Genomic DNA, 20,191 nt, shown 5'->3' on the forward strand with positions numbered 1-20,191 from the left:
CGCAGTCGAAGCGAGCGTACGCTTCGTTGGCTATATATTATGATTGATTTATTCGCGAGCTCGAGTTACAGCGATCGATGCGTTTTCGCGTCTTTTTACGAATATCGATATGAATTACACGGCGTTGAATAAAAAAAAATACCATTAACCGCGAGATACCGCAGTGCAAAGCATAGAACAATGGTCAGCGTGTTCAGTTTGGAACCTATATACACGATCCATTCTTGACCATCATTCATTTACGTAATGGCTTTCTTGTACGAGAGGCAGAGAGCGAACCGTGCTTAGATTAGGCGAAGAAAAGCACCCGAGCTATAGGCAGCTTTTGTCGGTTAGTCGAGTGTATGCAATATCGTATCACGCAATTACACGCACACGTGGGGGGGCTCTCTCTCTGCGTTTCCGAATGCTAGTGCTGAGTCAAGCTGCACAAAAAAGCGCCTCGTCGAGTCGCGCCGCACACCCATAAGGATGATTAGAATATCGACCCGTGACGCGGATAGCGGATAGGACTCTCCGGGCCGCGTATATATAGATTTCACGCGGAAAGAGAGAGAGAGAGAGAGAGAAAGAGAGCGCTGCTATCATGAAAGAAAGCTCAGACGTGCGCACGGCCACAGAGAGCTCCGTTTTATATGCTGGGTGCTATAGCGTCTGGCTTTTTCGAGTGCTTGCAGCAGCAGCTCCGGGCCGCGCCTATCGCGATCGCAAAAGCCGTCAAAGCAAACACTCGGGCCGTACTGTATATACAGAGTCCAGTCTCCAAAGTAATTAGCCTCGGCCGCGCGGGTGCAAGTGTGAATATATCGCCTCGTTTTATACGTGTGAAAGGGTCGAACGGCAGCAGCAGCAGCAGCTCCGAGGCAGATTCAAAGAAACTGAGGCTAGACTTTTATACACACAGAGTATACGCATTGCGAGAACTCGAGCCTGGCCATTTTGCAAATTACACGACGATAAGCTTTAAAAGATCTGCTGCTGCTGCTGCTGCTGCTGCTGCTTTGGCTGATGCTTTTTTCAAAGGATCATCGCGAGAAAAGAGACAATGGAAGATTCAAAGGGATGTAATGAGATACGACGCGTTCGAGTAGCTCGTTGATGAGCTCTTTCTCTCTCTCTGCTCGGCAGGAAGTCGAATGGATAATTTTCCTCGCGGGGCCCCTTGGAAGGCGACGACGGCGAAGTCGCGCGCGCACCTTTGAAAGACGACGACGACGACTCGAGATCTCGTAGCGGCAGTAGCAGCACTTATTCTCTTCCCCATTTTTTTTTTTTTTTGTGTCGAGGCGTTATAATAACATACAATTTAAGGCCGTCACGCATTGTGAATATCTCTCCCTCGCAGAGCGCGTTAAAAGCTGCGGAGTATAGCTCTAGCGTCAAGAAGTTCGCCACGAACGAGAGAGTATTCGCACCTTCCCAGAAAGCCGCGTAATAGTTCACGTTTCATCGCTCGTTTTTCGTCGCGCATTACAATAAATACCACAAGCTTAAGTCGACGACTGTATAGTAAGTAGGCATCAATTCGATCTATCTCGTATTATGCATTATATGTATCGGCCGCGGCTTTCACGCGCATGCAGCTTAAACCGCAGAAAATGAGCTTGTGCTACGCGACCCGATGACAACCGCGATCGGATCTCAGTATAACGTAAGTTGCTTGCGTGCACAAGTGATCGTCTTCTCCCCGCCGCCGCACAACCTTTCGAGGAGATCATCGTCGCGCTATATAAAAATGCTGAAATTTTCTTTAAAAACCCGGAGAGAGAAGAACGTGCCGATCGTTTCGAATAAAAAATAACAAAAAGGAAGAAAAAGTAAGAGAAGACGTGTGCACTAGAGGTCGAAGAAGAAGAAGAAGAAGCAGCAGCACAAGAAGAAGGAAGGGAGCTGGAAGAGAGCAAGTGACGAGTAGGCCGCCGTAGAGCTCTCTTATGTAGCTCGCGCAGCAGTTCTCGCCTCTCTCGCTGCTGCTGCGACTGCCAGGCTCCGCCTTCGCAAAAGCCGGCGCGCATGCATCGGCCAAGATGGCGTCGACGTGACTGTATATATATATACACATGTACGCATACACATGCATATAATATGTATATATACTATATATACATGTGTAGTCGCGCGAGCTCACTCCACTGCACTCGGGATGTACGTATGTATATACGAGGAGTAGCAGCAGCAGCAGCAGCAGTAGCGACTGACCCTCTTCGGGCTGTGCTCGCAGCGTCGACTCGTGTATATAATAATACACACGTACATAATACCCGGGAGCGCGTGTGGAGGAGGTCGTCGCAGACAAGAGAGCAGGAGCTTGTGCGCGACGCGCTTCGCTGCCTCTTCCTTCCTGCGTCGTCATCGTCGAGTCACAAAGTCCCTGCCCTTCGACCTGTGCGCGGCTGACTTGCATCTGCTTCTGCTTTCGTGTTCATCGACTTCGAGCGGGTCAGCTGCTGCTGCGGCAACGAAATGAATTCGTGTGCGCGCACATAGTGTGCGTCGGTGCAAAAAGAAAAATCGACGAAGAACGACAAATTTATGCCAAATCATTGATTGCCTTTATCGGCGCTCAGCATCGACTTCCCATAAATCAGGTTAAAAATAAAGGAATGAAAAAAAAAGAAAAACATTTAAACTGCCGTATCCAATTGTGTGTGAGTTTGCTTCAAGTTAATGTATATTATATCGTCAGGATCGGACGAGGAAGAATCGAGTGAATATATTTTAATAAATTCATCATGTAGCCGATAGATGCCACATAATATATCGTTGAGAATTGGCCCGATGATGTTTGTGTATATGCTGTGTCGGTCGTGCACCGAAGTACGCACACGAGTAGCCCATAACATATATAAGACACGATTCTTCGTGGGGCAGCTATTCTCGTATTCTCTGATTGTTCGCCTCTATACGCTCATTTGCCTTTAAAAGTAGAGATTCTCCTTGTCCGGCGAGAAATTATTCATTTATTCACTTCTGACAGCCGGGCGTACATATATATATAGGTACGCGTCGTCCGCTCGACACAATCACGCGTGTGTGTGTGTGTGTGCAGTTACATATACTCGCACTCGAACACACACACACACGAACACGTAATTATTATACACGTGTAGCAGCGGTCGAGGTTGGCAAATTTTATCGTACCTCTTTCCGTAGCTTTTATGATGTGTAGCAAAAATTTTCACGCTCCGAAAGCATTTGATAGTCGAAGTGTGCGCTGCGAGTACGAGTTCGGAGAAAAAATAAAACGAGAGATTTGAATGAAAGAAGAGAGAGAGGAGTTGCTACGTATATATTATACATATGAGATTTTTGTCATTATACGTGAGTCGAGGCACTCACACACACACACACGTACACACACTCGTGGCGTAGAGAGGGCGAGCCAAAACAGACGTATCGACTTGCAGCGCGCGCGCGCCTGCGAACCCCGGCAAAAGAATAATATTATAAGGGAGAAATATCGGGTTTCACCTTCTATACCGGGGCCCCGAGAGAGAGGAGCTATTTATCCTGGCCGGTGCATTCATTTTTCGACCTCTGAAACGAGCGAAATGAAACGGAGGAACGCACGCCCGTTTCTGTGTATACGCTCTTATAATATGGCACATACACACACACACAAGAAGGAAGCACACGTGAAAGAGAAAGATGGGTGAAAAAGCACGTGTTGTCCGCAGGCAGCTACCTGCGCAATTTTTCACCGCTCCGATTGTAGAGAGTAGCTCGAAAAAAAAACGAAGTTCTCTCTCTCTCTCTGATGCTTCTGTATGCTAATTTTTCGCGTCCATATCGCGCGCGCGCGAGCGGCTCGTATGTAGTTGTCTTTGGCGTTTCCTCCTCCCGGTTCTACGTACGGTGCAGGCAGTACGTTTTTGAGCCATATATAGTCTTGGACACTGCTCTGCCTGCGTTGTATATCCATCGTTAATTTTCAACATATGTATATATAGCGGCAAGCTCGCGACTCGCGTTGTTTTTTCGCAGCTCGATTCGAATTTCAAACGAATCGCGTTGGCCCTGTTAAACAATCGGCCCAACAATAAGCCAGCTCTGCGCACACAGGATAATATGAATAAAGAGAGAAACGAATCGAAGAACATAAGGCTCGCGAGAAAGGGACTCTATACGGCACGCGAGCGAACGAAATGAAAAAAAAAAGCTCCTCGAATTGCCGCACACACGCACGTCACGTCCTCGCAAGCGCAGATATAATATACAACACGAGTTCCTGCCTTTAACGTTATATACCTGCGCACCTTACACGCAGTCTTCTACTCTGGCCTTGGCCGACGATAAGATATTCCGCGCACGAGCTCCGATAAACAACGAATTTCGTCGTATGTACTACGCGCGCTGCGACGTCGTTGTATATAACGATAAAAAAAAACATGAAAAGCCCAAAGCCTCCGCCTGTACGGGCGTGAAATTTTCGAATTTATCGTACTACCGATTCGCCGCGGCAAACAACGCGGCAGCTCTACACCTAGGTGAAGTAAGGATTTTTTGTTGTCGTTGTCCATAAGTTAAAAGTGTGCTGCTACGCGCCGCGAATTTACGACCGGCCGAGCTTCTTGAGGATATAAGCCAGTCCTTTTATTCGCGCGCGGGCATGTCTATGCGACGATGTTTTTTTCCCTATTCTACGAAAGTTAAAAACGATGACAGCTCGAGAGAGACACATAGACACGGAGAAAGGCAAAAGTTTTGGCAGAGCCGCGGCGGCGGCGGCGGCGCGCGCATAATATATAATACACATATATAAATCCAGGCAAGGAAAATATCGGGCGCCACTCGGAATGGTAATTGCCGCTTGATTTATCGCTCGTTAATTCGCTCGTCATTATATGCTTCCGATCTCTTCCTTCGTTCTCTCTCAGGCTCTTTCGTTGTATATAATATACTTTACGTATATGTTTGTATAAACCTCCGTGGACACTATACTTTATGCGTGCTGCGTGTGTTATAATATAATGCTAGAAAAATGTCGAAATATGCCCCCAAAGTGAGCGGTAAAAAAGACGTCGTCGTCTCTCGCATGAGCGCGCGCCCGGGCTTAATTAATTAGTTTCTTTCAGCTGGGTTGCAAAGCTTTTCAAAAAAAAAAATAAACTACTTCTACTACTGGCCACATCTCTGGCCTATGAATGCGTGTCTCTCTGTGTGTATATAACTTATAATACAAACATCAGGTAGCTCGTTCGGCTCTCCTCGAGGGAAAAGAAAAGAGGGCACGAGCTATATGAAACGAGGTGAGCAAAATCTTTTGAGTCAAGGATTAAGCACGACGACACGGTCAAACAGTCGCTCGAGGCGGCTAGATTTTGGATAATAAATAAATAGAATAAGCTGCAAAATTCTTTATACTCACTGTGCGCGTAGGCATGATGAGCCGGATTGGCGTGGCTGTAGTAGCCCCGGTAATCGTTGCCGGAGCTGTTGCCCTGGGCGGCGGCGCTGACCGCCGCTGCGGCGGCGGCCGTGGCCGAGACCGGGTCGAGATTCGCCCGGCTCGGCTCGTACCAGCGCACCGCGTTGCTCGCTTCGCTGCTCATGCTGGTCATATCCATCACGTAGTCGAGAATCGTGCCGGCTTTTTCGTTGTCCTGTTGGTGGCGACGGATGACGCGCTTCTCCGAGCTAAGTCGGCGAAGTCGCGCTATCTGACTCACCGAACGGAGCACAAATAAAAAAAGGACCCCGACGACCCTGCTGCTGCTCGACTGCTGGTCAACGCGCAGCAGTCCTCCTACTACTCTACTTCTTGGACACCTGGTGGTGATGGACGAATGCGGATTTTGCTACTCGTCAGGGGGCAGATTATTTCCTTTGAGTCATTAGATCTGCAAAAAAACGAAAAAAACGAAACGACCATGACTTATATATTTTTTTTTCATTTCGTAAGTTACAAAGTACATAATATTTTTTAACTTTTTAACATTTTTTTTCAATATTTTTTCCATGCGTAACTCTTATCACACGCTCCTTTAATGCCTACGTACACGAAAAATTCATTATCTCGCGAGTCTGAACTCAAGTCGCAGAGATACGCATCTTTCTTCAAAGACGTTCGGATTTCGGACCTTATCAATTTACCGATTGATTCATGCAAGATAACGCCTTCGGAACCCGATAAAAATATGCGCGAGCTCGACTTACAACAAAAAAAAAAAATAATAAAATAAAATAAAATATATATTTGTCCCTTTGACCGCACGCGCGCGCGCGTAAAAACCGATTCTCCGTTCGGGGCTTTTTCGCCCGGCCCGAAAAATATCCGTATCGTCCGTTGCAAGCAGCAAAGTCATTTCGATATTTCTCGAGTGCCGCTCGAATTATTATTGACGTATGAGTTAAAAAAAAAAAGAAAGAAAAAAGCGACTTAGTGCAGGCTTAGCGAGAGATTAGCTGGCACACGAGCACCGAGCTTATTTTCATAAATTCCATATATTATGATAGCTTGATTTTTTTTCTATTTTACAAACCGGCACGTGCGAGCACGATTTTACAATTATTTAATCTTATCGATTTAATTGCATTAGCCAGCAAAAAACAAAAAAAAAACTGCAACTATATATGTGTAGCAGAAAATTAATCATTATGACACGCACGATTCGTCTGTTTTTTTCTTCCTTTTCTTTTCTTTTTTTTTACTCAATGAAATTGATACACTTTAATCCTATCTCATATGTACTTACAAGCTTTGGAGAGTTTATAGTAATCTCAGTTGCAGCGCGAGCGCCTATCACTTGTCGCACGCTCGTAATAATTGTCAAACGATAAGGTCTCGGGAATCGCAGTTAAATCAACAAATAATAATATAGTCAGGCGCACACGATGTACACACACGGACACACAGAAACACATACACACTTCTAGGCGTCTGTATCTCTCTCTCTCTCTCCGTCTTGGATCGATGAAATTGGGATTTTGATGGACAGAGCTCGAGCAAGCCCCACAAAATGCGACCGATCGGCTCGGGTGATAAAAACTGAATGGGGTTTTATTAAATGCGATCGCACTCGACGTAGAGGAGACACTGAGGCCCGCGCGATAAACTCCAAATTATTTATCAGCGAAATTCATCGATTTATCAAGGTCAATCTGACGCAATATATCAATACGCACACATCAAGAAGTGTATGTGTGTGTATGGAGAGAAGCGCCGCGCGCGAACGAGCAATATTATTTGTTAACGCTCGTCGCCACTGCCCCCGCCGCCACCGCCACCGACGCCGATGCAGTGCGCCGCGGCCATAATATTTGCATTCGCGACGAAGCGACGCACGATCGTGTGTGCACGGCGCTGCGCTACTACGACTATTTTCGTCGTCGTTGTTCGAGTTACGATTATTTCGATATACATTTTTATAACATGATCGATCGGTACGAGCGTCGGCGGTGGCGGCCCATCGTCGTCATTATTATTATTATTTTACATTAGGGCGAAGCGCAAAAACTCGTGCGCGTGTGTGTGTAAGGCGAAAATTATTTTGCTGCGACGTTTGGCAAATAAAGTACTCGACTGACAAAAGACGATAAGATATTGATCAACTTTTTTTTTCTTCTTCTTCTTTTTCTGTATACGTGCGCGGCTAAGAAAGTGTATCGATAAAATCAAGCCGATCGCGCACAAGTCGAGAAATATGTATACGTATAAAGTTCATCGTGCACTAGGCAACGGCGAGTCGAGGAAAATATATATAATATATACATATCAATCAACGAACGCGATATATTTTGAGAATTTTTGCCAATTTTTTTTCTAGAGCAACTAAGATAACTATAAATGCACGAGTCATTGCCTTTTATTGGATAGTTTTTTTCCTTACAAATAGCTTTTAGATCGATATAGAACGTTGTGACTTGAGTTATTAGACACACTGAATTTGAGAATTTGATTTTGAAATATTTAAATCTCTTGAAGGCGTATCAGTTTACTCTGATTCACGCAGGTATTTATTTTCGACCGATTCAATTACCCACCGAGTTGGGGAATCATCGTGATTTGTTTTTATAGATTCCGTTTATCGAATATTTTCGATGTATAACAATCGACGAAAAAAGAAACAAATAATTTCGGTCGGTCAACACATCGGGTGTATAAAAATCCAATACTTCGAGACCGTCGTGCAAAATAAATAAGTAAAGAGTGTGTGTCCAGCGTTGGCGCGCGTTTTTTTTTTCTCTTCATTATCTCTCTCGTTTTTTCGTCGTAAAAATTACTATCGCGCACCGATTCGATGTCGAGCGCGATTTACTTCGCGTTGCGCGAGGCGCAATAAAGTAATCAATCAAATTCGCTCGGCTATCTCCCGAGAATGGGCTAAAATACATGTAAGCTTAAAATTCTGACTTATCGAAAGGCAGCAGCAGCAGCGGCAGCCGCGATAAACGATCTGGTGATATTTTTCACGTATTCGTATCGCATTTCAGAATATTGAACCTTGCTCGTCCTTGAGCTCAATTGTGCAAAAAGTAAAGTAGAGTGAAGTTGCTGCTGCTGCTGCTGCTTCCTCCTTTGTGCCGAGCGATCGTGCGTGAGTATTCGAGTGAGAGAGAGAGAGAGAGAGACCCATGGCCCAACGAAACAAAAAAAGTCGAAAGGATCAGAAGCGAATTTTGAGATTACTTGCTGGTAGCTCCCAAGATCGAATTTCTATCTTGAATGAAACTTTTTGACTGTTGTACGTGTGTACAGCAGAACGAAACACTCGAAATTATAAATGTTTCAGAAGAGGACTAGACATATTTAATTTATTCTTTCGTCGCGATGATTTCTAATTTAAGAATTGAATCGATCATAAAATTATATGCAAGTACTTCCAACTAAATTTAACACGCTCGGGGCAATAAAAACGTAAGTTGCATTACAAAAGGGTAAAAATAAGATTTACACGTTTTTTCCTCGAACACGTCCAAGCGAAACTGTCCAATCGTCATTAATACTTCGTGTCATTCCGAGTCGGTCTTTTCAAGTGTTACAAAGAGTTGAATTTATTTTTATTTTGATTCCGATATTATTGAACTCGCGTCGCGTTAGATGCGTCGAGATTACACTATTCGGCGCGCGACAATAATTACATTTCTGTATGTATAATACACACAAAAATTTTATCGTCCTCTTGAGATTTTCTATATACCTGTCACAATCCCTGGGCTTATAATACACTCCCACCCACAAAAACCGTGAATATATCATCTAGCGCTGCTTCTTGTTTTCATTACATTCCAATACCAAGAAAGCTACTTAACGCGACTCAATAAAAAGTTTACAAGTGAGTAGTAGTAGCAGTCGACACTCGAATTTAAATGTATTCGTACACGGCTTCAATTAAATAAGAAAACTCATGTCTCGGGTTTATGGATTTACTGCGTGTAAGTTTTCTTGTAATGCTCTCTCTCCGAAATCCTCGCATCTAAATTTCATAATTCTGTATAGTGCAGTTTCTCGTAATTAACTTATCTAAATAATGAATTATTTTCAGGTGTAAAACACGCCAGGTACAATAATACAGAACATTAACTCTCGAAAAATTCCAGAGTCGATCGATCGAAACGATCTCGTGGCAGCGCGTCAAATTTATTCCAAGTCGAATCATCGTCGTGCTGCGTACGCCGGGATTTATTATTCTTTAGGCTCGAAAAACTACTGCGTGCGAGTCTCTTTTCTTTTTCTTTTTTTTTTTTTTTAACTTTACTCAACACCGGCTGTTATCGTATATATATATACGCGCGAGGCAAGAGAGTAAATACTTGGCCGTTCACACCCATATAAAACCGCGAGAAGTTATCCTGCATTATAATCTTATCGTCGCTCGGCGATCGGCTAAGCAGCGGCAGCGTAAAACCTGGGCTGTGCTCTGTTATATTTGGACTCGTGTGTATACGCGTACAGTAGCAGTACGTTCGTAAGAGATAAAGTGAGTTATTGTGTCTATCCGTTTATCCAAACGAGCGATATTGGATTTCGATGCTCTCTTTCTCTCTCTCTTGTACACTCAGTCCACAAGGAGTAACAGAGATCCACCTACATATTTTTGTCTGCTATAAGCCGGGCATTTAACTCCATTGTCTCTTTCTTTCGAACCTGTTCTCCTCGCTCTCTTAGATATCGACTTATTTCTCTCTCTCTTTCTCTCATCGGATCACGACGGCATGTAAATTTGAATCGAAAACTCGAGTGTCGACTAATCAATCAAGTCCCTACATACGTATTACTTCAAGACGTATAACCAATATAAGCTACTCTCTTATACACTCGGCATTTCTATAGAAAATTTTCCGGCTATATATTGGCGTGTAGCATATACAATACAGCAAGTGCTACACACAGACGCGCCCGAATCCTTTTTTTTTTATTGTTTTTTTTTTTTTTATTACTCGACTCCGCTCCGAGAGGCACTTGTGTTTTATTTTTTTTTTGTTCAACTGCACGTATATATAAAGAGAGTCCGCGCGCGCGTGCGCGCAATGACTTTACAATCGTATACTCCAATTAAGGATCGGATCATTAGCAGCGCTTACTCCACACAATAGCAAATACTTATAAGAGCCCTATACGTACACTTATATTATATACATACGAGTTTAAGCAACGCAGAGAGCAGCAGAAAGAAGTATTATTCATGTACGCGTGTACCGAGCTCTCGTATGTATACGTGCTTTTTGCACCGCGGGCGGCGGCGCAGTGCAGCGCGGCGTCGGCGCGACTCTCAATATTGATCTCAATAACTCAACGCATAGAGTTCCCTATGTATATATGGCACAGCGCTTCACACACAGAGTAGTGCGTTTATAAGTACTAAATCGAAAAAAATGTTTTGACTCGAGGATCCCCTGGCCACAAAGAACGGAGAACGAACCAGAGGCTTGAAAGACGACCCACCGCAATGCGGGATCGAGTGTGTGTAGTGTAGTGTATAGTGTATGGACAAAAAGGGCAACGAGCAACGGAGAGAATCGATGAGCAAAAAACGGGGAAAGAGAAGAAGAAACGATTTTATATACCAATAATATATTCGATGAAAAATCCTCTTACCGACGATTTGCGTCTACTATAACCATACTTTCAATGAATGCGAGCGAGCAGAAGAAGAAGTAGTAGCGCCGGAAAAATATGTACGACGTCGTGTACTTTAAAGGGATTCTGCTGCTACATCGTGTAAGTTATTAGCGGTCGGAGATATTTTTGACGGCTTTTCGCCGCCGCGTATAGAAAGCCGGAGAGGATTGCACTACGACACACCGAGTGATGTACGATCGTCGAATTTGTTCGTACGTCGCAATCGAGAATCGCGACTAAGCTTGAAGTACGCAAAAATATGTTAATGCAAGCCGAATAAATTATTTTCACAATCGAAATTAATCGCTCGTTATACTTTCTTTGAGAGGCGCTCACCGGGGTAATAATTTATACCGAGCTTTGCTATGCTACCATCACCAATAGAAAATGCATTCAAATTAGGCACTCGAAAAAAAACTTTCCCCTCGCATAGATTCTCTCGAGTTGTACCCAAAAATTCTCGAGCATCTTGAAAACCTCATCGTTGTCCAGAGAGCAAGGTGTGTAATACGTACGAAATTAAAAGAAGGCGTATAGATACTCGAACGTGTCATCGGTAATCACGTGCTCTGTTTGCTTGTTATATGATTAACGCGGACGCGAGCGAGATTTGTCGCGATCGTATAAATCCGACAATTTTATATATTCTCTCGGGCTGCCTCGAGAGGTTTGTGTATAATAAGTCGTATAAACGTCCGTACCGGGCCCGGCGCAATAAGCTCGTCCCTTATTCGGTAATTTCATCCGACGACGACCAAGTTTCGCAGGCCCAAAAACCACTACCTCGTGAGCTTTTGCGTCTCTAAAATATTTCTCCCGCGCGTGTACGTGTGTGTGTGTGTTTGTGTCTCGTATTTGCGCCCCGCGAGATACATAAATAAAAAAAAAAGAAACGAATGCATATGTGTGCTGCACACGCAGCGAAGAATCAAGCGAACCTATATAACGAGAGAGTTGAAGGAGAATGAAGAAGAAGAAGCAGCAGCAGCAACACCGTGAGATGTATACCGCAGCTCTCAAATTTCAGCCGCAGAGATATCCGCGCGCGCGCGACGATATTTATCCGGCGTGCACATATTGCTCGACGATCTTCTTCTTCTTTACTTTAACTTCGAGATCGTTGTGCATTTCGCACACAACACACACACACGTAGTCTTTCGCTCCTGCGGCTGTTAATTAACCCGAGCCTACGGTCGCGAATTCATGTTTTCTGAATGACGTATTTTGCACTACAAGCGTCGACTCGACCGTCGTCGTCGTCGTGTCTTGGCCGTACACGCATATAACGCGTATAGAGAGCAAAAAAAAATGTATATATAAAATATCAAGAGTCGACTCCGGAGTCGAGAGCCACCGTCGGCCAGCTCTCCGAGTTTCGCGCGTGTTTCATTTATCATTCGCAATACATGTACTTCCGAAAACTGTGTGTGGCGTTGCTGCTGATACTCCTCCGCTCGCATCGACGATCGAGAGCGATACTAACCGTTGATTTGGGCGATCGTTCGTTATTATATACCTGTATCTCAGATCATAATATGACATCTCGCGTCGAAACGACGAACATTTCTTTCTACGCAGCAGAATTTACGAGAAAAAAATAACGCATCTCGTCGATGCTGTTATCGCGCGAGCTGATATATCGCGAGTGCTCCAAAACGTACTTTATATAAGTCGAAGTTCGACACCGGCCAATAGTAATTACCGAACGATCCGATACGACGAATCAAAGTTAAACGTATTGACGATTTTTTCCCCATATGCACTTCGATTCGCTAATAAAATACACACCCCGCTGTGTGTGTGTACGCAGTTTTATGAATTGCTGTCAGCGAGCAACGACGACGAAGAGTAGCGTCGCTATCTAAATAGGTCGCCGCGGAGCTATTTGCACTTTTTTCCTTAGCCGGTAGCAGAAAAAAAACGCCGGCAGGAAAGAATTGAGCTAATGATTTTTGATCCTACATCGATTGACTATCGATAAATACACGATAAGCTCTCCGAAATCCGGTATAGTAGCACGCACAATTTGTCAAGTCGATGTTTGACTTGAATGAGTCAACTATCTCTCTCTCCTTCTCTATTACCGAGAGCTTCATGCATAAACAAAAGTGTGTATAGCGAACTAAAATTTTCCAACTGAGCGGCAAGTCGTAATGTTTATTCGATCTATCTTGTTTGAACGCAATACGGCAATGAATAAATTTGCACTTCGCATAGTGGACGGAGAGAAAGAGACGACGATGTGTATATGCACACGTTTTATTCGTGGAATATCTTGTCAATAATACGCAGACGAAACGTCACACTGTTTTGACCGATACCCCCTTTCATCGCGTTCAATCGATTTTTGACTTAACCGAGAGCGTAGAGTTTTTGCGAGCGAGATCGAGATCGGTACTCTACTGTACGGTCACTGTGTAGTTGCAGACGAAATCGCGAGTAGCCGTCGGGCCGTAAAACTGTCATCACTCCTATATGAACGAACACTCGATCTGCGTTAGATGCTTTTCGTTTGTGCTCTTACCTGCTTTCTCGATATGCAGCCGTCGAGTGATCCTCTTGACGAACTTTTAAAAACTGTCACAAAACTGAGGGCTGAATTTGCAATAAAGTGCAATTATCTTTGTGATCACTGTTATCAGTAATAACCGACGGCTTCTTTCTCTATTTTTTATTTTATTATTATATTTATACAATTCACTTGGGCTTGTCACTGAGACTTGAACCGAAGACAATCACCACGTTACACACTGCACACTCATAATAATAATAATAATACAACACTTGTTATCACGACACATTATTATTGTCCACTGCTGCTCGTCCCGGTTGCTTAGCAGCGGTTGCTGGCAGTGTTGCTACTCCCATTCGAACGAACTTTTCGTTTTTGTTGTTTTTTTTTTTTTTTATTATCCTCAACGAGTCGACATCGAGTTTCTAGTTGCGGTAACAATACGATATCGTTGCACTAACGAAGGCTCGAGGAATCATCTCAACGAAATTGCAGCATGACGAAGCGTCGGCTGGATATATAATGCATATATAGATATGCACGGGCGCGTGTGCTGCTGCTGCGAACGGCCCCGGCGATATATATCGCTGCCTGCGAATATATCCTGCGAAACGCGCGCGCACGAGCTGTGCTGCTGCTGCTGCTGCTGCTGCTGTGTGCTGCGCAGCGTCACACGGAGAATCGATGTAGTCTTTCTGGCACTCGGCACTTAACTAACCCCGCATCGTGCTCCGAGCGGCGGGAGAAGCGGTTCGCACGGCTCCGCTGCGCCGACGTTCTCTCTTGCCCCCACCCCCCGTTCGTCGCGGCTGCCCATCCCCACCACTCGGTGTAGCGCGAGACAAGCAGCGCCACTCGGTCGCCTCGGAGTTTCTCTCTGCCTGAGAAGGCCTGGCGGAGCTGCGCGCGGAGGCTGGGGTGGGGGACTCCAACGACGTATCCCTACCCAACGTCGGTGTGGCCACGCCCCCCTGTGGTGCTGTCGTGAGCCAGACGGACGTCGGAGGCGGTCGCTTCGGCCGAGTTGCGTTCTCCTTGTGCTGCCTGGTGTGCGTATAGGAGCATCGCCCCCCCTCGCTCCCCCCCTCCTCCCCTTTCGACCCCTTCTCCCCCTTCCTACGTACTGCACGCTGCCGCTTGACGCGCGCGCACGAGTCACGATTTCTCTCCCACAGCACCTGCACGACCTCTACGCAGCGTGAACTTTCTTTTGTTCGATTCTACGAGTCTATGTGTCTTCGCGCGATGCAATTCGAGAGCTTATACAGCGTCAGCTAGTCTATAATGTTCACTGACTTTTTTTCCATCGTTTTTACAATGCTCTGCTTTATTTGCTCGTTGGGCTTCGCAGCGATGCTTACTCGTGTAATTAAACGTTAAGTATGTAGCATCAACTGCGAATCATCCGGTGATTTTTTTTTTCAATCTTGATGTTATCACGGCGCGGTGTACAACTGATAAGGAGTAAATAAAACAACTGTAAATTGGATTGTCCTTAGTTATTGGTCGATTGTAAAATACTCAGTAATTCACAGAAATGTATGCATCTATTGTATCATTAGATTGAGAGAGTTATTTAATTGAATGGATGGAATGCCTTTTGATTTAAGATACGTCTTTACTTCGATGAAAGTTTATTTGATGCAAGCCGTGATTTATTTGGTTCAGTCAAGAAAATAATTTCTTTGAAACGAATGAATTGGTTTACATTTTCTTTGACTTTTAAATTTCATAGAAATGTTACTATAATGTAAATTAAATTACTTTTATCCTCATAAAGTAATAAAATGTATGCAATGATTCATGGATACATTTTTTGTAATGATTTTGAATTTGATATTGTTGAATATCATTCCAAATTCAGTAGATTTTATTTAGAAGATGCTAAAAACTGATTTATCATTGTGTGAAGAAAAGTTTCACCTGTTCAATGAAGTTTTCTTCCTCCGTGTAATAAAATTCTGTTAAGTGCTGTTGGAAATTACTAAGAAAAAGGCTGATGCAACTTCAGGAAAAATTTTCAGCTATTTAATTTGTATAAAAAGATCAAAGAGGTTGCAAAATATTTATAATATGAATAGATTCTTTTGCTTTGACTTGAACTTCAAGTCAATTAGATATAATCCTAATTTGTGCACTAGAAGAAAGGTCACACGTATACTAAAAAATTGTAATGATCATTAAAATATATTAATAATACTGTAGGTAGGTTTTTTCATTAAAATATGGAGTAAACATTTTTATATAACTTTCAACTTCATATGACTGATGGTAAGTTGGACTTCATATAATGATAAAAATAGAAAATGGTATTTAATAAAAATATATAAGTTGATTACAATCAGTTTTATATTAATAATTACTTAAAAATTATTATTTTTGTAATAACTGTAATACCTCTAAGAATAATGTTTTGCCTTCATTTATGTTTAATTTTAGAGTAGTCCTGATTTGAATTAATCGGAAAATCCGATTTAATCTTTCAATCACAATCTCATCTTTAATATCATAATTTTTATAAGCCATAAATAAAAAACCAAACATAAGAGGGAAATCGTTTATATACTAATATTATTCAGTGAAAATATAGGAAGACAAAAAATGTATGCCTAAACTAAAAGGAATTTTTTTACTGCATCATGAAAACAGGAAATTCATGGCTCATGAAAACAATATTTTGTCTAGTAATATAAAATTTTAAGATTGATTTACATGAGCTCGTATGAAATAAATCGCATTCGCCAAATAGCATTTTTTTGAACATTTAACGTGAAATGCAGTCTTCTTCATAATACACAATCATTTCTTTTAGTGCAATTTTATCAACATGAAGAAACACAAAGTAACGAGAATAAAAATCATAATTTCTTTGATTCCAATAAATTCTTGCATATTTTTTTAAATTACACAGTTAACTATTATTCTACTTATGAATAGCTCGTACGAGCTAACTCGGGGAATATAATGCACAGAAGCTGCTGTAAAATAAGTTCAATAAAGCGTGCGCACTGTCTTACGCACACAAATACACAAATACAAGCACTCGGGCATACAGTAGAAGCTCGTTCTCTGTTGGACGCGTGCGTAAGTGTTTCTCTCCCTACATACATGTACACACACACACTCACAGTATACACTGCGAAGAATGGCACGGGCACGATTCACGAGCGAGAGAGAGAGAGAGAGAGAGAGAGAGAAAAGGGGGAAAACAAGCGAACAATCTGTAGAAGCTTGTCGCAGAAAGCAGCGCAAAGCCGAGTGACTTCGTATAGGATACTTACAGCCGTATAGATCAGCCAATCAGATATGAAGCGCCCCCCATTGTCACAAAATGGCGGCTCTAAATCAGCGAACCCTGTCAGCCCCGCCTCTGGCCTCTTGCCGCGTCCCCCCTCCCCTCCTCGCTACCTGCCCGCCTGACTGCCTGCGCGCGCGAGGCGAGCGGCAAAAACTCCGCCTAGGATCGATTCAGACGCTACTTGCCGCGCTTGCTTCTTTCTTTCTTTCTTTCTTTCTTTTTTTTTCAACAATTCAGCTCGAGAGCTCCTGTGTCTCTACCCTCGTGTTATATCCGCGTAAATGTAAGACTTACTATACTTTTGTTTCTCTCCGTTCGACCCGAAGAGTTCTTTTTTTTCACAATTAATGGCGTTGACCGCCAATCGTACGCGATTCTAGACAGAAATAAGTTATTTAAATCGAATATCATGATGATTTAAATTTTCAAGAGTATAAACTTCGAATATAATATGCGGAAATTTGTGTTGTAAAAATTAAAATTGAAATATTGAACATGGAAAATGTGTGACATCTTTTCATAAAAAAAATAATGTAGAAATCATTGCAAGTATTCTTATATTATCTGTATTCCTAATTGGTTTTATGTAAAATATGCTCTAAAATTTATAATGCTACATAAATAGCAATAATTTTACTGTAAAAAAATTATTTCTTTTGCATTTGATTATATAATAAAAAAAATGTAATCAATGTAATGTGCATAATAAAATGTATCACTATAACAATTGAATTATATTGTACTATAGTAAAATTCAGCATATCTTGCAAACTTTTGAACAATATATTTCATAGTTAGCTCATCGCCACGAGATGTCGCATTGCCAAAACCCCCATGCGGCAAAGTTCCATCGTGATTTATATAAAAGTAAAGTATATTTATTGTATATACATTGCAGTTTTATAATTTTCTTAAATATTCGATTTAAACATCATTTGTTTTTAGATTTCTAAAATGGTAAAAAAATACAAAAATCAAGAAGAAATAATTTGACTTTTTTAAAAGACTAAAACTAAAATTCTAAAGTACTTTCAAATAAATACAAAAAAATAATATTTTCTGATTATTATCAAAAGCTGCCCTAATTTTTCGTTTTCTCTTTTTAACATCAAAACACACAATTTATTAAGTAAAAGTATTAAAATACAGTTTATTTTTATGACTTTTTTCATACATTGAGAATTGCTCGTACATCAAATACATAAATTTTATCCATTCTGAGATTATTGAACCTAGCTTGTCTGAGTAAATTGCTACATTGCTACATTGTTACTGATGATCTAATTTTTTTAAAGAGATTTCATTTTCAATCTGATCCAATCTAAATAATAAGGTACATTGGTGAATACATCTGGATGTATGTTGGATCTATTGCAATGGAGACCATCTCCAAAACTAACGACTCCAACTAAAATACCATTTGTAGTTACTGCTGGTCCACCGGAATCAGACTAAAAAATATAAAATTTAAGTTAAATATGCTAATTCCCAAAAAAGCAATCCAATTTATTTGTAAATTTGAAAATGAAGAGATAACTTTAATACAGCTTTCAATCAAATCTGCACGAGCATTCGACTTGTTATTATCTTAGACTCACTGATGTGTATTCTCAAACAAGAGTTAAAAATAATTCGTTCGGTCAGGTCTTTTAATAAGTACGAAAAAAAAAGTGCGATAAAGTTATAATACTGCAAAAAAGATTACCTCCATTCAACCATTAATTTTTAATTTTTACTTACGTTGCATACTCCTTGGCCTTTTTCACCTGACAAACAGATTACTCCATTGTCTGAAAATTCATCCATAGTTCTTTTAGAAATCTTTTCCCAAATGCCTTGACATTTCTGACGATTGACAACTTTCATTTTCAATGCTCGAAGTTCAACCGGATGGCGTCCTTGTGCCTAAAATAAAAATTTCATTTGAAATAATTTTGATGTTTCAACAGTTTAATGATTTGTAGAAAATAAACATTACCTTGAGTAAGCCCCATCCAGTGACTATAGCTGTCTCGTTATCTCGAAGTTCAAATTTAGATGTTGGTAATTTTGCAGGTTGTACGTAATCGTCGAAAATGATATCTTCGCTCGTTTTAATTAAAGCAATGTCCGCTCGAATACTTTGACGATTCAACTGAAAACATTGAACAATTTTAAGATTGTAGCTTTTCTTTTTTGGACACTGACTCGTGCTACTTACTTCCCAATCTTCATGAACTGCAATAGCTTCAGATTCGTATACTCTTTCATGTTCGCCTCCTCTTATGTTATTTCCACCCAAAATTCGCACTACACGTCCTTCTTCACTATTAGCAAAAACAATAATGTGAAAACTCGATCGATATTAGAATTCGTAAATTATACTTACTTGTGGATACAGTGCGCAGCGGTTAATACGTATCGCTGACTTATGATGGTACCTCCACAGTGCACTGGGCGCTTTTCCGCGGGCATCGAATCGGGAAAATTGTGCATACCCTTGATCTCGATTCGAACCTGATAAGGATACATTCCAGTTTCGGCTTCGTATCCATTTTCTATCCGTAGCTTTTCACTTTTTACTGATTCATACGGAAACGAAAACATCACATGTTAGATAATCGACGCACTTATTGACTCAGCTTTTATTTATGAAAAGTTTACCTGTGTTGTAAGTGATGGATAAAAAAATTAAAAAAATATTAACGCCAAACAGGTTCATTTTCACACTTTTAGCTTCTGGACTTAATTACTAATACGTTTAATAACAAAGTGCGACTGACTTTGTGAGTCTCACTTTTATACACTGTTTCCAAGATATTTTATCATTCATAGTAAACTTTATCTATTATTGATATTGTTTATCAACGATATCTACAAATGATCAATCTTCGATATTAACACAAGTGTTCGCTTCGGAGTGAATGAAATTTATGTCTTATTCGATGTAATTTTTTTTTATCGGCAAAAAGTGATCACACTTAAAAAGTCAATTACGATGGTTATATTTTGATATTATGAATAAGAAAAATGTTTGTTCACGCGATCATTATACAGTCGATTCTCGATCGAATCAAATTTTATTTTACTCGCACGATGAGCGTGCCGTCTGCATTGTTAGAACAGCCCCCGAGTGACTTTAAAAATAAAATAACGACTATCTAATTCATTATTTCATAATTCGTTTAATTCCCAAGAAAAAATATTGCAATGTAAAATCGAATTATCGAGCATTGCTCAAGTGTAAACAAACTTAAAATACAAAAATCTTATTCATCTTGCTCTGAACTGTCATCACCCGAAAATTCCGAAAGTTTACTCAAATTATCAAGAGCACTT

At 41.5% G+C, this 20,191-nt stretch overlaps 2 protein-coding genes across 3 annotated transcripts in view; both read right to left on the minus strand.

The window, feature by feature from the left end:
- LOC106654964 (GATA-binding factor C-like) overlaps positions 1 to 14,269 on the minus strand; it is a 58,128-nt gene extending 43,859 nt beyond the window's left edge. For both annotated transcript variants that reach the window (XM_014375133.2, XM_023459141.1), the window contains exons 1-2: positions 13,588 to 14,269; positions 5,369 to 5,840 (exon numbers count right to left, since the gene is read on the minus strand). In XM_014375133.2, the coding sequence (XP_014230619.1) occupies positions 5,369 to 5,567 (199 nt within the window). In that variant the 5' untranslated portion in view covers positions 5,568 to 5,840; positions 13,588 to 14,269. The remainder of the gene's footprint in view (positions 1 to 5,368; positions 5,841 to 13,587) is intronic.
- A 3,772-nt stretch (positions 14,270 to 18,041) lies between these two features.
- LOC106654760 (chymotrypsin-2-like) lies at positions 18,042 to 19,599 on the minus strand. Its single transcript, XM_014374760.2, has 6 exons — positions 19,517 to 19,599; positions 19,242 to 19,434; positions 19,074 to 19,179; positions 18,852 to 19,007; positions 18,614 to 18,778; positions 18,042 to 18,324 (listed from the first exon to the last, which is right to left on the minus strand). Exons 1-6 carry the CDS (start codon positions 19,572 to 19,574, stop codon positions 18,163 to 18,165), a joined length of 840 nt encoding a protein of 279 aa, XP_014230246.1. The 5' UTR covers positions 19,575 to 19,599; the 3' UTR covers positions 18,042 to 18,162.
- Between the last annotated feature and the right edge of the window lie 592 nt (positions 19,600 to 20,191).

Source organism: Trichogramma pretiosum, unplaced genomic scaffold (assembly GCF_000599845.2).
Source record: "Trichogramma pretiosum strain Unisexual culture from Peru unplaced genomic scaffold, Tpre_2.0 scaffold23, whole genome shotgun sequence".
NCBI lineage: Eukaryota > Metazoa > Arthropoda > Insecta > Hymenoptera > Trichogrammatidae > Trichogramma > Trichogramma pretiosum.

Bases quoted from the DNA above. Each gene is read 5' to 3' on its own strand.
- LOC106654760 (XM_014374760.2), bottom strand. From the start codon at position 19,574: ATGAACCTGTTTGGCGTTAATATTTTTTTAATTTTTTTATCCATCACT. The intron at 19,435-19,516 runs GTAAACTTTTCA...CGTATGAATCAG, and splicing joins ATCCATCACTTACAACACAG to TAAAAAGTGAAAAGCTACGG. The intron at 19,008-19,073 runs GTAAGTAGCACG...CAATGTTTTCAG, and splicing joins CAGTTCATGAAGATTGGGAA to TTGAATCGTCAAAGTATTCG.